The 15890-nt window shown below is 36.5% G+C and overlaps 1 protein-coding gene across 1 annotated transcript in view; it reads left to right on the top strand.

Moving 5' to 3' along the window:
- itfg1 (integrin alpha FG-GAP repeat containing 1) overlaps positions 1–15890 on the top strand; it is a 170352-nt gene that overhangs the window by 29081 nt on the left and 125381 nt on the right. The window contains exons 7-8 of the mRNA XM_032560744.1: positions 278–327; positions 11546–11621. Of these exons, the coding sequence (XP_032416635.1) occupies positions 278–327; positions 11546–11621 (126 nt within the window). The remainder of the gene's footprint in view (positions 1–277; positions 328–11545; positions 11622–15890) is intronic.

Below are 15890 nucleotides of genomic sequence, written 5' to 3'. Positions count from 1 at the left end.
TGGGTATGAAGTTCTGACTTATTGAGTTCACTCCCTCCTCAGCAGCCGGTTACAGCAATAATTGAAGAGGGAAAAAAACCCCGTAGTTTTATGTGCAGGTTTTGACTGCAATTTTTCTAGTTTTTCTACAGTAGCAAAGCTCTCATGTGTTTTACCCCGGGCTAGAACACGCTGTCATTTCAGCAATTTTATTTGAAGAATAATTACCAAATGGAAAAACAATATCCCATCTAATAGCTTGCCTTCTCTTTTTTCTCGCCTTTGTTTCCTACAACAGATTTGTTCCTGACGACTGAAGATGGGAACTTTGAGACTTGGCTAAATAAGGTAACAAATGTCTATTACCGTACCTGATTTACAGATATAGATAATTTTATGAGTCCCGTTGACCCAGATGAATCTATCTAAAATAAACAGGAAAATGTGTAAACTTGTTGGTCCTGTAGCTTTCAAGTAAAAATATAAAATATTGCAAATGAAGTGGAATAAATATTGTCAGTTCAGATTCAAAGTTCAGTAGTTTGTTTTAAATAATGTGTGAAGATACCAGCTTTATTTTTAAAAAGCTCCATCATCAACTTTCTACTTATCGGCTACTTTAGCATACACAGGTTTATCTTTGTCATGAAGTGCGGTTGAGAGGTGGTGAGGATGACGCTGAGGACCCAGGTTGGAGTGAAAGAATGATGATTTAAGGGTGAAAATATACAAAAATATCCAAAGTCCAGGCAGCACAGAATGAACGAAAGGCTAAGGCTCAAAACTGGTAGTGACGGGTAACAATGGACACACATCTGACGCGGCAAGACAGATTAGACAAGGCAGAATAGACAAGGACCTAACAAGGAATACAGGTGGGATTAAATACACAGAGGGTAATCAGGGAACGAGACACAGCTGGGAACAATCAAGGGGTAGACAGGACAACACAGAGACTCAATAGACACAGAAACCTAAAATAAACACAAAGAAAACTCAAATCCTCACAATCTTCAGCTAAGCCACTGCTTATGGAAACTCTATTTAAATGTTGCAGCAATGATCCAATAATAACGTTAGTTATCGTCTTTCTATGCAGTACAGAGCTTCTGTCTGGGCTGATGAAGATTTATCCACCTCTGCATGTTAAATGCTCGGAGGAACTTGAACTGATAACACATGACTGGACTCTATGTTCCGCAAAATACAGTTAAATTTTTCACTTTCAGAAAATCCAAAATATGTTTGCAGATACACCAACATGGTAAGATGCAAAATAATACACCTTGAGCTTTGGGTAAGAACAAAACTATTATCACAAAATTTAACAAGCTACAACGTATTCTTCCCTGTTTGTCAAAGTTATCGTTATGCTGTCGGATGCTCTGATATTGGCAAGTGGGAAATAATGACTTGTTTATATTTAAAAGTAATCCTTATCAACCTAAAGCTTTATCTTTACACTGCACAAAACCTTTCTTTCGACACTTTTATCCAAATACATTTGGTGATTTAGGGTATATTTAGCATCATAATACAATAGAATGAGAGTTTAGCATAATATTTCTAAAACTGGTGTGATGCTGCAATCTTATTTGTTTTACATAATCCTTATACCCTCTATGATTCAGAGTCTGATCTATGCACATTTTATAAGTTTGCATTCTCAAAAAAGAATGAGAATTTAGTCTGAAGTGTACCTTTAACGTATTATACACCTGGATGCAAATAGTACACATATTAATAAGTTCATTGGACGTGTCGTGGGATTTCCTGGATTTCCTGGCACTGCCACCCGACTACTTAATATTCTAGGAGAGCAGGAAGGGGAGCCCATGGCTCTTGGTTTTTGTCAAAGGGGCCTGTTTGAAATGCAGCAGGTTGATTCAGAAGCTCGACAGTACTTTATCTTATCGCAGAGAGAGGGAATATGAAAAAGAAAAGAGGAAAGAAGGGCATCGAAGCAGAAACAGAGCGAGGGTTTCTGCAAAGTTAGAATGTTTGGGAGGAGGAAAGAAAATCAAGGAAGAGCAAAACAGAACAAACTTACCGCTCTGCTCTAAGACCAAAAGTGTGATGGGTGGACTGAACAGTTTTAGAGCAGTTTAAGTAAAAAAAAAAAAAAAGACATGAAAGAAGGGGAGTTGTCACTCATAGTTCTAGAATTTTTATGTCTTCCAATCTACTGGCAGTGTTAAATTTTTTCAGATGTGTGTATTAGGGCTGTTGTAAATGAATAATTTAGTAGTCGAGTAATCTATTGATTATTCTTCCGGTTAATCGAGTAATCAAATAAAACAAATTTATAAAATAAAATATTTTTAAATCTAGCATAACACCGGTGTTGCTATCGGATATCAATTTCAGTCCAATTTTTCATATTTGAGCATTTCTAGCAGTTACTTTTTTGTAGTTTAAAAAGTTAACCTGCAACAGTAATAGCTCACTTGCTAAGTTAACCTGGAGAAAAGTTATACAAAGATCTGAAATTCTATTCAATTTAATAATAAAGAGGCAGGCTCACAAATACGCTTATAAAAAATGTCTATGCTCCAGCTTTTAGTTTATGTATTCATCTTCAGTCAGTTTAATAGATGAATTCTCACCTTGCTCCATACCTGTCAAGCTTTAGGTTTGAAAATATGGGAAATGTCGCCTGGAGTTGGGGGGCTTGAGGTGGGGGGCAGGTGAGCGAACAAACGAACGTAAAATAGGGGTGGAGGGGAGGAAATAGACCAGGGGATAGACGAAAGTAAGTCCGGGAACCGGTAGACCAGGGGACAAAAGTAAGAACTGGGGGGAGCAATACGGGATATTTAAGGCACTAAGAAACTCATCGACCAGCCATGTACCGCCACGATGATTTCCGCCACCCGTTTGTTCAGACCAGAATGATATGAAATTTATTGTGCGGTTCGTCCTTAAAGCTACACTTACACTGTAATCATCAACTACTCAGCCGCCTGCCGTGTTCAGTCTATCTGCTCACCTGTATAAATACTCCTGCAGCTCTCTTCCCGCCATTCGCTCTGAACCAGCAGCTCCCGGAGGAGAAAAGCTGCCGTACTCCAGGCATCACGCCAGTCATTTTAAGAATGCTTATTGGTCCTCCAAGAACAATGAAAACCCGGGCATTATCATCAATCAATAAAAAACCCATGGGCCGAACTTGAAAATTGGAGGATGACGAATGCATATGTCGCTAACATTTGCATTCGTCAACAACTCAGAGGCGGAAGTGAGAGCTGAGCGTAACGCAAGTAATGTTCTGGCCAGAACACGGTGCGCTAAATGATAAAACATAAATTAACGAAGCTTCAAGGCAGGCAAATTTTCCTCAAGGAATTTTAATCAATCCATCAATCAAATTTTATTTGTATAGCACATTTCAGCAGCAAGGCATTTCAAAGTGCTTTACATCATATCAAACACAGAAACACAATGCAACATAGAATCAACAATCAAAACACAATATTAAGTCAGGTTCCATCAATAAATTTGTAATTGATTACGTTTCAAATACAATACTAAACAGGTGGGCTCACAATCACACAGTTTAAAACGATGTTGACAGCATTTTAATGGTCTTCTGGCACAAGGCTCCGTACACCTCTTTCACTGAATTTCGAGCAGGTAATCCGTCATCCCTCACGAATTTTTTTGTGCAATTCTATGGTACCTGTTAGTGTCTAGAATTTACAGGGGTACTCTGTAAAAACAGGGGTAATCGAGGTACTCGAATCATTCGAGGAATAGTTTCAGCCCTATGTAAATATTAATCTGCTAAGATGCTAAATTATATTAGAAAAGTTTTTAAAATGTAATGTGGCAAAAAAAAACTGATATCCTAGCATATTAGAGCATTTAAGATATTAATAAAATACAGTGTTTACATATGTTACTTAAACCCTGGATGTGTCATTATAAATGTTCGTTATAAAGACACCCAAACATTCACTTTTTATTTATTATCTTTTGCTTGTCACAGTTTTCTTGCAGCTTATCTACATTTATATGGGCTCCTAAGGTCTTACTAGCAGCACTTTGAGCTGTTGATACATTTCAAATACTGTGTGTAATATCTAAGAATGTTAAAAAAAAATCCACCTAGAATCGTGTAAGTTGAGAGAGCAGCTTTCATTCACTGGAGATCCTAAATTCTGTTCTCATATCTGAGTTTGAGCCAATCTAAATCTTTTTGGGCAGATGACATTTTCACATAATAAATGTCAGTGTGATAGCAAATCTAAATGGGACTACTTTCCACATTAGTTTTGTCCAGGTCAGTAAATAAGTTTAATTAAATAGCACATATCTGATTTTATTTTAATTTATTTGATTTAGTTGAATGGTTGTTCTTAATAGACCAATGGTTAAGCTAAAATAACAGTTTATTAGTCATTCTGGGCAAAATGTTTTTCCATTTGTGTTTATTCTGTATAAAAGAAACTATCTGAATCTTTTCTCATTTATGTAAAAGGTTCAGTTCCCTTATCCATCTAATCCAGTGTGCCAAAGTATAACTTGCTCTGCAAAGTGAAGCCTTTCAAATCAAGTGGTACAAAGGACGAGGCCCAGGTTTGGGTGCTAGACAAAGATTTACAGATGAATGGAGCTTCTTCGTTATCCAACTAAACCCTCTTCACTTTATGAACGACCGCCATCTTAAGTCTCAACTTCTTCCCATTAAAAAAGCCAAATTGCTTCCTTTCATGCAACCTTTTTCTGTGCTGTGTTGCTTTTCTCTAATGACCCTCATCCTCAATGCACCAAATCATCACGCACACCAACAAGTCCTAATATCAAAAGACAAAAAACTGTTTGCAACTGGTTGCATACTCCTACGCTTGGGAAAATATAGTCAAACACGGAAGACCAGGCCATTTCCCAGCAAGCCATCAGCATTAGACTGCTGTTAATCCCTTCATGCTGTTCAGCTGTATCTATCGGTCACAGGCCAGTAGACTCTCACTTGTTTTTTGTTTTTTTCTTCCACCACTTTTTTTTTTTTATTAATCGCCTCGGTTTTTCTACCGCCTTAGTCTTATTCCATCACTGCCCCTTCCACTGTTTTCTTGTGATTACACATGAGAAGGGAAGTCACAGCAGTGGAAATAAAGTAGGAGATGTACAGAGAGACGCATCGGCCAGCGAGTTACCGAGCGGTGCAAAAGGTCAGGTCTGTGACATGATAGATTCAATTGGTGACACCGGAACAAACTGCACAAACATGTCAGCGTTTTGATTTTCAATTTTGTAATTTCACCATTTCACCAAGGGGGAAAAAAAGCGGGGAAACAAATAAAATATTCATTTTAAATGCAGAGTAGCGGAAGCAAGTTGCAAGAAATGTTTTGGATTATATTTCCAGAGGGAAAAAAAACCAAACATTCTTTCATTGTTTTCTGTTTCCTTGCCAGCGGTTAGTGTGAATTTAATTCCTTGTGACAGTAAATAGACCAAGCTGTGCAGCCAGAGTATTCTTTAGTTGTTATCACATCAAAGAAAATAGCAAGGCAGCTTTTATATTATCCATCGCTATATTTGAGCTGCCTTGGCATCGTTATTTCGATCTTAGAAGCAACACGAAAGGATTTGTTTCACTGAGCTTACATGAATACATGCAGCCCATCAAGGGTTACCCTAACCCAATGATAATGACATTCTTATCATATCACCTATTAGCAAATACAGTGGTTTTACCAACACTTATTTATAAATAGAATATATTTCCTCTTTGTTTTCAGATTTGAGCTATGTGTGTTCCTCTCTGTATGAAAGAGAAATGTATTTGGGGTAATTCGAACAGACGGCATCAGCAATTCTAGAGCGTGTAATCCCTTAATCTTCACACATCAGTTGGTCGTCCTCAAACACACTCGGTTTTTTAATCATGTTCCATTGCAATTAAGGAACCAGCACCAGTCAATCACACAGATGTCATCCCTGATACTCAAAGTTGACACCATAAATCCATGAGTGACCAGAAACCCTGATCTACTTGCTGCCGAATAGATTGTTTGTATGTCTGGTAAATATTAGTAAAAGTTAGTGAAATTGAATGATTTTGAAGAGTTATTTCTAGTAGTTGCATGTTGCTCCCACTTCTTGATATGGAAAATTATATGAAACCTTTGAGTGTTAGGTCTGAGTGAATGGGAACCTATGCATTCTCTATTCAACTGTTACTGCAATGGACCAATAATGACATTGCTTAATGTCAAGATACACTAGGCAGACACTCTGTCTGCACTGATGAAGATTTATTCACATCACTATGTTAAATGCTCAGAGGAGCTTGAATCAATAACTACGTTTTGATTAATTTGACACACATTAAACACATGACTGGACATTTCCTTCTGGAAATATGGTAGTTTTGTACATTAAGTAGTGCTTATACAGTCATTAACTCTGATTCTTTTGTTATGGTGGAACTCTTTGTCTAATACACTCCAAGGAACATTTAAATCAACAAATAAAATGCCACCGTATTTGAACTATGTCAGAATTCAGTGCATTCAGCATGATGCGAATGGTTAACGCAAAAGCACACTTTAGTTGAGGCTAAAACTTAATTTTGCTTTGGAACTTGTTGCTAGTTGTGGGGCAAACTCCTTTGATAAAAGATAAAAGAAACAGTTTTGTATAATGATATATTTCTAATCTATAAAGTAAGCACATTTCCACAATCAATTAATGTTTGCTTGGAAAAGGTTGTATATCAAGTTTTTTTTGTGTATGCTAACCATTTGTACATGAGGCCTCAGGTCTGGTCCAGCTGAACAGCCTGATTTGGGTTTTAGATCATATCACTTTGACAGAGTAAAATTGAATAAAGAAAAACTGTATTACTAAGAATCTAGAAAGAACCTATTGCTCATGACAGCCAAATAGCTAACAGCACATCGTGCATATCAATAAGGGATGTACTGTATCTGATAAAAGAAACAAGCAACTTTTCCCCTAGTATCTCTGAACTGTACTTATTTACACCATTTAAGCTATAAACTGGAAAACTTTGTGTGAAAAGAAATAGTACTCATGTCAATTTTAAGATCAAATTTTAGAAGTGCTGAGAACATACACATTCATACAGAGACAGTGACACATACTGTCTATATTCTGAAGATTCCCCACTGGTTCAAGTATGTTAAGCCAGCAGTGACACAGCTTAGTAATAATAATGTTCTATGTTCTTCAGGTGAACTGGACTTTGGTTAATGAAGTGTTTTTTTTATTATTATGTCTATGTTTTTTGCCTTTGTATACACTTCCAATGGTTTCCAGTATGGAAGGTGTTTGCACTGCATTTTTGACTCATTAAGAATTTATAGTTTCATTATTTTATTCATGGTGACTTTGACTCATCATACAAAGCAAGTGTTTTCATTTTCTCCGAAAACAAGCGTGTCTTTACACAGAAACACAAAACACTTTATTTTTATAGGATTTTTTATTTTTTTGTAAAACTGATGACATTTCTGGCTTCAAACTCAATATGTGGCCCATTAGGATTATCCTTCCTTGACGACGCTATAAGCGATGAGCAGTCATGCAAAAAACCCATTTAGGTGTCAAAACATAAAGATACTAACCGACTCGAAAGAGGCAACATAAATCTAACGGGACAATTACTTTGGCAACACTAGTCATCAGTCTCCTAATCTTAATGTCTCAGGAGGGAGTTAGCGAGATGAGTCGTTTCTATAATGGATGGTTGAAATACTTTGCACCACACTTTTTAAGTATTCTCAACAGCAGTCACATTTCAAAACTACACTAAAAATAAACAATTCCATAAATAGCAGTGAACTACAGCCTTAAAAACACATAAAAATGCTTTAGATGGCATCGTTGATGCATGTCACAGCACCAATTTTTCATCAGATGAACACTGGCCAAGTAGTCAACATTGTATTTGGTCAGATGAACAGAATGGAGCAACAAATAATAACATTATCAACACTTGATGTCACTCGTAGTTTCTTTTTCTCACCTGATTTGAACAGATTTTTCACCAAAATTAACATTAAAAACTACCAAAAAATGCTAGATTATTTAGAATATTTGGGTATTCTGTGCAGTGGTAGTGAATCGTGTAAGCTGCCACACAGATACATTTCTTATTCATAAAATTGTACAGTTCCTTCAAACTTTCTGTTGGTGCTGTAAATCTTTGGGAGATGATTAGATTGGCCCAACTAGTTTCTCTCCCAAAGCTTAAATAAGGTGAAAAATGTTTTACAGAAATATATCATAAGTCATTCTTTCTGCTGCTCTTTATTTTTTTTATAGTTTCCTGATTTATGGCACACCATGTGGAGATATTACATTTTTACAACTATATTTTGGCAAAAATAAACTAAGCCCAAGTTTCAGCTATTTGTATAAATAGCTGAAAACTTTTTTTCAGCTATTTATGAAACTTTTATACAAATAAAAGCATTAAAAAGGAAGGGCTTTTGAATTATGCCAATTATAATTCATTGGCATTTTGGAATAACTACTTCATACACATTGAACATCCAAAAATGATATTTTATGGCGTTCATTTCAGTTTATGATCAAATTCGTCAGATTGAGTTTCCGTCTGATAGACTGTTTGTTTGTTCATGTTTGTTCCAAGACTTCCCTCTAAATTGCCTTTGTTGGCAATTTAATCCTTGTGGCATTGTGGAATTTCTCTCAGCACAGAAAATCAATACCATGGATGGCGCTTTGCATTATAATGTTGGTCTTCCTCTACGTTATTACCAGGATCTGTCCAGTGTTGTTAAACAGACGAGCATTTATTGACTATGCTTTGTCTTTTCATCTCGTGAAATACAACTTTTGAATTTTATTAACTGTGGTCCATATACTTTTATAAATATGAAGTGTTTATTATAAGTTATAGACTTTCATGGTCTTATTTTGATGGCCATAGCAACTTACGACTTTAGCTAGGGAGGGAAAAAGAGGAGCAGCATATTTCTTAAAGAGAAAATGCTAAATTGCTTCTTTTTTTTTTACATTTAGACAATAAAGTCAGACTGGGGTTTGTTGCATTTTATTGGTTCATTTTGTACAACGCATTGCATCAAGTAAAACACACACTCACACACACACCTTCAGCCTGGACATTCTGTCCCTATGCAGTTCCTCTCGATTCTCATCTCCCTCCAGCTTCTGGGATTTCTCCCATTGAGGTTGATTTCTGCAGTTGAATTTCAACCGGGCCAATCAGCGCACAAAAGGATGACTTTTGAACGATCATTTTTGATTTTCTGTGCTGCTTTAGAGCTGTTGTCTGCCAATGGTCGTAGTTTGGCAGATGTTCAAAATCGCTTCCAAATATTGAGCAATTAAAATTGGAGCAAGAGAAATGTTTAAGACATTTAATTGCAATTCAAGCTTAGAGCTCTCATGAACAGCTCAGTAATTCTCATTTCACACTGTGGGAAGGTTGTCTACAGCGCGCGCAATTTCCGGTAAACATAGCTTTGCTTCCTCCATGCTCCAGTTGGCACATTACATCCGTCACGACCAGATGTTAGCAATTGGGTAAAATCACATCCAATCATTTAAATCTTCAACATAGTCTACACCTCCAGCAAGCAACTGTTTTTTAACCTGGTTAATCTTCTTACTATGTCTATCTCTTTCATTATGTATATGCAGGTCTCTCTTAGTAAATGATTGTCTCCATTCCTCTTCCTGGCTTTGTTTCTGTTTTTGGTGCATTCTCCCATGAATCACCTAATGTTAGTATCAGCATGCCATATATCCCTCAGTGCATGTGTGTGCATAAACACATTGCTTTTCCTGCTTATCTAGTATCTAGTTTATCCTTTCTTCCAGATACAGTTCAGAAAATTATGATGTTGTGAGAAAGTTCAAACTTTTTTGTCACTTGCATCTTGCATAGATTCATTCCACGTAGAGTGGAATGTTTCCGTGGTTCTGCTAAGGTGTAATGGAAGCCCAGGTTGCTTTAATAGCAGCCTTTATGTATGTCGTCTGCACGATTGGGTCTGGTGTCTTTCATCTTCCTTTTGACAATACTCTATTCATCTTTTATAATTCTCTCATTTTCTGAGACACTGAATTTTAAGTTTTCATTTTCTGTAAGCCCTAATCATCAAAACTGCATCAAATAAAGGCTTGAAATAGTTTGCTTTATATGTATGTAATAAATCTATGCAATACCAGAGTTTCACTTTTCTGAAATGAGTGACAAAAAATATTAAAGTTGTCCAAGTTTGTTTTAGACGTACCTGTACATTTAAAGCGTATTTGTTTATTATTTCTGGAAGTCTCGTTTGGAACATTCATTTTTGCCTGAAACCAACAGAGTGTAGAGATCTTCAAGTTAATAAATTCATCGGAGCAAAATGTGTGACAGTTTTAATGAATTGCTGGGCCACTGTCCCTTTAAGGCTGCTTTAACACAGGAAATAAACATAGAAATTCTCTGGCCTTTGACACTGAAAGCTGAGTTGCCGTCTGTTGTTTGGACATAATAAAAACAAAGTGCAGCATGAGCCCCACAGCTATCACATGCCATGGATATTACACATGTATACCAATGGTACAGTGTTTAAATATGTTCATAATTTTGCAATTACGGTAATATTCTCTCTGTTTCTCTTGGACTGTGTAAACCCTTGAAAAGGGAATATGTCTTTACACTCTGCTGCTTCTGCCAGCTAGCAAATAGAAAAAACTGTAAATACTAAAGTTCAGCCTATTTATCTGTCCGGCGGTCTATGTATATTAAAAAAACAAAACAACAACTCAGTGTGGCCCCACCAGGGGAAAAACCTCGCAGGGTCCAATTGACCCAAACTCTTAAGACTGTGGGAGGGTTAAAGGTCGTGTGATTCTGACTTAAACTGTTTACAAGATTTGGAACAATACCAAAAAAATTACTGAAGGAATTTTTTGCGCACTTATTTTACAGCAGATGGAAAAAATTAAAGGCATACAGTAAATGAAATGCATTGTGTATGTTTGTAATTAGGATAATTTAAAAATATTTTTGAACAGTGTGGGATCTGTTTTTACTCTTTAAGATCGTTTTTATGCATTTCTTTCAGGTACAATATTGAACTTTAGTGTTTTAATTGTTGTGTGCAAAACAAAAAGAAGTAATGTTACATTTAGAGACAAATGGGGGAGAAAAGGCAGAGAAGGCTTTTGTATCTGTAGCGTTTCAGCACCTGCTAGCAGATTTATGGATATGTGCCGGCTCTGCCTATTCCTAATGTTAATGCACAATTGTCATACTTATCCTTTTTTCCCCTCAATTGGTCCATTAAAATGTTCCATAAACCATTTTCTTTTGAAGGAAAAAAATTACTGCTTCGGTGTGGTAATCATGATGCCTCTTCTCTGTATGGCCCTATTGATCCACTGGGTCTGTGACTGTAAAACAAAATTCAAGTGATGGCTGATTTATTTATGGCAGTTAAAACAATCGAGAGTACAGTTGAGCATTTGAAAAATGTATGAGCATTTATGAAGCTGCAGAATTTTATTGTTCTCTCTTCTTTCCCTCGTTTTCTCTGCGTTGTTCTCCCAGGACGGGGCCTTCGCCAAGGGGGAAGTCGTCTCAAGTCCAGCAAAAAAAATCGGGCAGTCCTCCTTTGTCGACTTTGGTAAGAATTAAAAATAGCTTTTTTCCTTTCCTTGGGTCGAATCGTCTTGTTGGTTTAAAGCAGAGCCCTAATTATGATAATCTTGTGCTTTCTAATGCTTTTTTATTTAAACAAATCTTTCTGTATTCATAGGAAAATCTACTTTTCAATTATTAGTGTAGCAGGTGTAGCTATATGTATAGCAGGTATAGATACCAGGTAGGAAAAATTAACAACGTCGAAATTGGCAGGTTTGAAAACATAAAAAAGGGCTAGTTGTTTTTCTAATGTATTAAAAGCCAAAGTTAGCATGTGATCTGATGCGTCTTTGTTTTCTTTCCTCCCTCCATGTCTATCCGACAGTATATCTATGAGCATTGTTGTCTGAGTACCAAAAATAACAAGTGCGACATTATGATATTAATTTTTAAAGGACCCATTTATGAAACACTATACTAAGCTACTAATGTTATATTAAGTGAGTGTAACTGTTTTTGCAATAATGTTTTTTTTTCTTTATGATGTGGCTAATGGGGGATCCAAATAAACAAACAAATGCTCCGCTTGATATACATAAAAAATTTATTTAGAAGTTGCTTTGGGTTTATTTATTAATAGGAACAGACACTGAGACGGAGAGGAAAATTAAAAGAAAGAAAGAAAAGAGGTAGGGAAGAACGTTAACAGGGAGAGTGAGAGAGAAATAGAAGTGAGAACAAGAGGGAGACGGAGAATACAAGAAGACAACGGTAGGAATCTGCATCTGCAGAGAGAGAGAATAAAGCAGATCAAAACAGAGAACCGAGAAGCGACAGCAGCAAATAACAGATGTGTATGGGAGAACAACAATGTCACTGAAAAGCACATGGTGCTTGTTAATATAAGGTGTGTCTAGTGGCAGCCGCAGCCCAAGTTGGTGTGTGTCTGTGAACACCTGAGTCCATACCTGATTCAGCTACAAAGCAAAGCTTCACAGTAAAAAAAAAACAACAAAAAACTATTTTAGTTGAAACAAATGCAAATAATGCCTTCATTTTGTTTGTGAAAACATAAAAAATGTCGTTGGACGACTAGTTCTGGCATTAGAACAATTTAGTATGACATCGTTTCAATTTAATTGACAACACATGCTGCGTCATGGTACTTCACAAAGAAAGCATGAATGCAGCTTGATTGTGTATCATCTAATGCTTTGATTGAAATATGATTTTACATCTCTGTAAAACATTAAAACAGCTGCATTGTTGAGGTTTGAGGAATGGATAGCAGTAGTTATGTGGAACAATACAGAATAAGTAAATATGTATTCCTGGCCAGGTTGCCTTGGGGTCACAAATGTGTTTGTGACTTCTGTGTGACAGATTCATTTTTTTCTCTCTTCTTCTAGGCTTTTTAAGCTTCTGCATTTGAAGCCGCCTAGCTTCAAAGGATTCTAAATAAGACCTTATGGTCTCCCTAGCTTTGACGGTTTCACTGCAGCCCTCTCATCACGCACACAAAAACCACACACTCTCACCCTTTACCCACGAGGCTTATCTCTCACACACAGTCACAGGCACGGAGTCCCACACAAGACAAGCCCACAATCCCATATGGAGCCAGATTTTTGTGAGGATCTTATCCTTTTAAACAATCCTGGCCAGCGAGATTCATTGTTAGGCTCAGCTTTACGTTTCTCCTCAGCAAATCTCCACTGGTTCACAAATCTCCAGGCTGCCTAAAGAGGCCCTTGGTCGTCCATCAGAGCGACCACACTGAGGACAGAAGAGGAGAACAACGCCGGCTACTTAAGCTTGTCTCTAATGTGAAAAACAATAAAGTTAGGGAGACCAAAACAATATTAGGCAGGTGGTCGTAATGTTCTGCCTTTTTAGTTTTAAACCTTCTTTCTGTTCAGATCTGTTTCAGCTGGTTGGATTTTTTTAAAGATTTTGCTAAGTGAAAGTTTTTCCCTCTTTTTTGAGGGAGAGGGGGCAGCGTTAAAATCGGTATAATCATTTTTGCTTTTATTTTCCCCACAGTAACAAAAACGACTTCCCCAAAGTCAGCATGCATCCAGCTGATTCTGCAGCACTGCTTCTGTCTGAGACAGTGTCAGACCTTGTTCGCATTAATTCAGTAGTAACAGCAGGGGGCACCTAAATATCCGCGGGCCAAATATCCCAGCATATCGACTCGTGTACGGCCTGACTTTTGTTTTTTTTTGGATTATAAATCTGCTACTTCATGCTGACTGAGCATTTCTAGTTATGTCTGGAAAAAAAACAGCAAAGTCAGCAGGAGAAAGAACCTTTTTTTTTTTAGTTTGGAACTGTGGAAATACTGTGCAATACAGCTGAATAAATAGGTAATCGTCTGTGCTACTCATTATGACAGTTAGTTGCTAAATATGTGTAAGCCCTCTTAAATATTCTAATAAACTTAATTAGTTTATTGATATTTCACTCCTCTATCTGTCTGCGCTGTTTGTTTAAAGAGCTGTCAATGGTTGAGCGCTGTTTATTCAATATTAATTTAGTTCTTTGTGCTGCACATGCACATAAACACGCAGCCAAACACACAGTAACAGTTTTACGCCGATAAACACATCTCTGCTGCCAAGATTAATCTTTTAATCTCACTGCAGCTCGGGGTGCCCATCAAATATTTAGTGAACAAACTTGCCCTTCCCAAATTGCTGATGATCTATGAGCCTGAGGGGAAATGTCCTGTATGCTGTGTCTGAATATGTACATGTTCATATTCTCTCTGGAATATTATCAGTATTTTTGTTGTTTTTATTGGATCCCCCCTACCCTCCCTATTATGTTTAGTTTAAAGTTTTTCTTTTTTTTCCCTATTTTCTTTTGTCTTTCATTCAATGTTTTCTTCTTCAGATGCTTTTGTCAACAGCTGGGGGTCAGATTTTACTACATTGTTTTGCTTTCTTCTTTTAATCCATATTCTGCGTGTGATCTAAACATAAAAGAAATCATTTTTAAATTTAATTTGGAAAATGAATTTCCTGCAGTCACTTTTTACAATTATTTTGAGTTATATCTAACACCAGCGAATCTGATCTGTGCAAACAACTGAATGAGTGATTGTGGATTAATTTAGATAACTTCAGATACATTGCAGCAAATAATTAAAAATACATTTAACTCGCAGAGATTTACAGCTACATTATTTTGTCAAACATATTTTGTGATGGCAAAGCGAGACAACATCAATAACAATGTCAGATCTGGTGTTTTCTAACAGAGATGCACCAATTAGAACTTTTATGTTGATTTCAAATCTCCATTTGTAAAAGAAAAAAAAGTTATGACCATCCAATGCAATTACTTTCTGATGTCTTTAATCGATTTACTTGAATTTAGAATTTCATTGTTTGTTTTCAGAGCTATCAGTTTTCATTTCAAAGCTTTTAATTTTAAATTAAAGCCTGGCTGCTCCCGGGCCTAATTTATTAGGTTTTCTCGCCTCTGAGGACTTTGAAACCTTAAAGCCTCATTATTTTTACCTTGGATTTTGATTTAAGTCAAGCATTCCTAACACAACAATATTCATTTTCTTTTGCTATCTTTTGATAAAGTGCATTTTACTTTCTTTTTAATCACTTGACCATAGTCCTGGAATTCTTTTGCTAAAATAGTCATTAGTCAACCATCACTATCAGCTTTTGTGCCTTTTTAACATTTTAAATGTGAAATATGTAAAAAGCATTCACCATTTTCACATCCGTCATAGTTACAAAGCTCAAAAGGCAAAAAATGACTCTGTTGTGTTTTATTTGGCCTTTTTTTAATCTACTTGAAGTTTTGCTCTCTCTCGCTCTCATGCAGCTTGATTAAACCACTTGATATGATGAAAACAACTGATCACATTTTAATGTTTCCATATCTCCTCTGACTTCATTTTAGAACTTGCTACTGAAAATAGCAAAGTCTGAATCTTCTTCACTAGCATTTTCCACATCAAAGCATATCTGTTGAGCAGAAAAAGTTTGGACCTTTAAATTTCCAAGCAGCTCGTCACACATCAGGGCCAATCAAGAAAAAAGAAAAAAAAAATGTTGATTCCAGTCACCACCTGATGTCTGGGTGCATCTCTAGTTTCTTATGTTATAAATCAGGCTGATTGGAAGAATCCTAAAAGACAGTGTGCTCACCTCCATGAAAAATTCGTTGTTTTATCCCGATTGTTTAGCATTATTCGATATACAATGTAGACTGGATCCTATAAGAACCAAGTGTGGTCACAAAGGCAAGTGAATCCTCCATCTTGTTTTGTAAGGCGTTGTGTCCC

The sequence above is a fragment of the Xiphophorus hellerii genome, chromosome 4 (assembly GCF_003331165.1).
Source record: "Xiphophorus hellerii strain 12219 chromosome 4, Xiphophorus_hellerii-4.1, whole genome shotgun sequence".
Classification (NCBI taxonomy): domain Eukaryota; kingdom Metazoa; phylum Chordata; class Actinopteri; order Cyprinodontiformes; family Poeciliidae; genus Xiphophorus; species Xiphophorus hellerii.
This window is presented reverse-complemented; position numbering and strand designations above follow the sequence as displayed.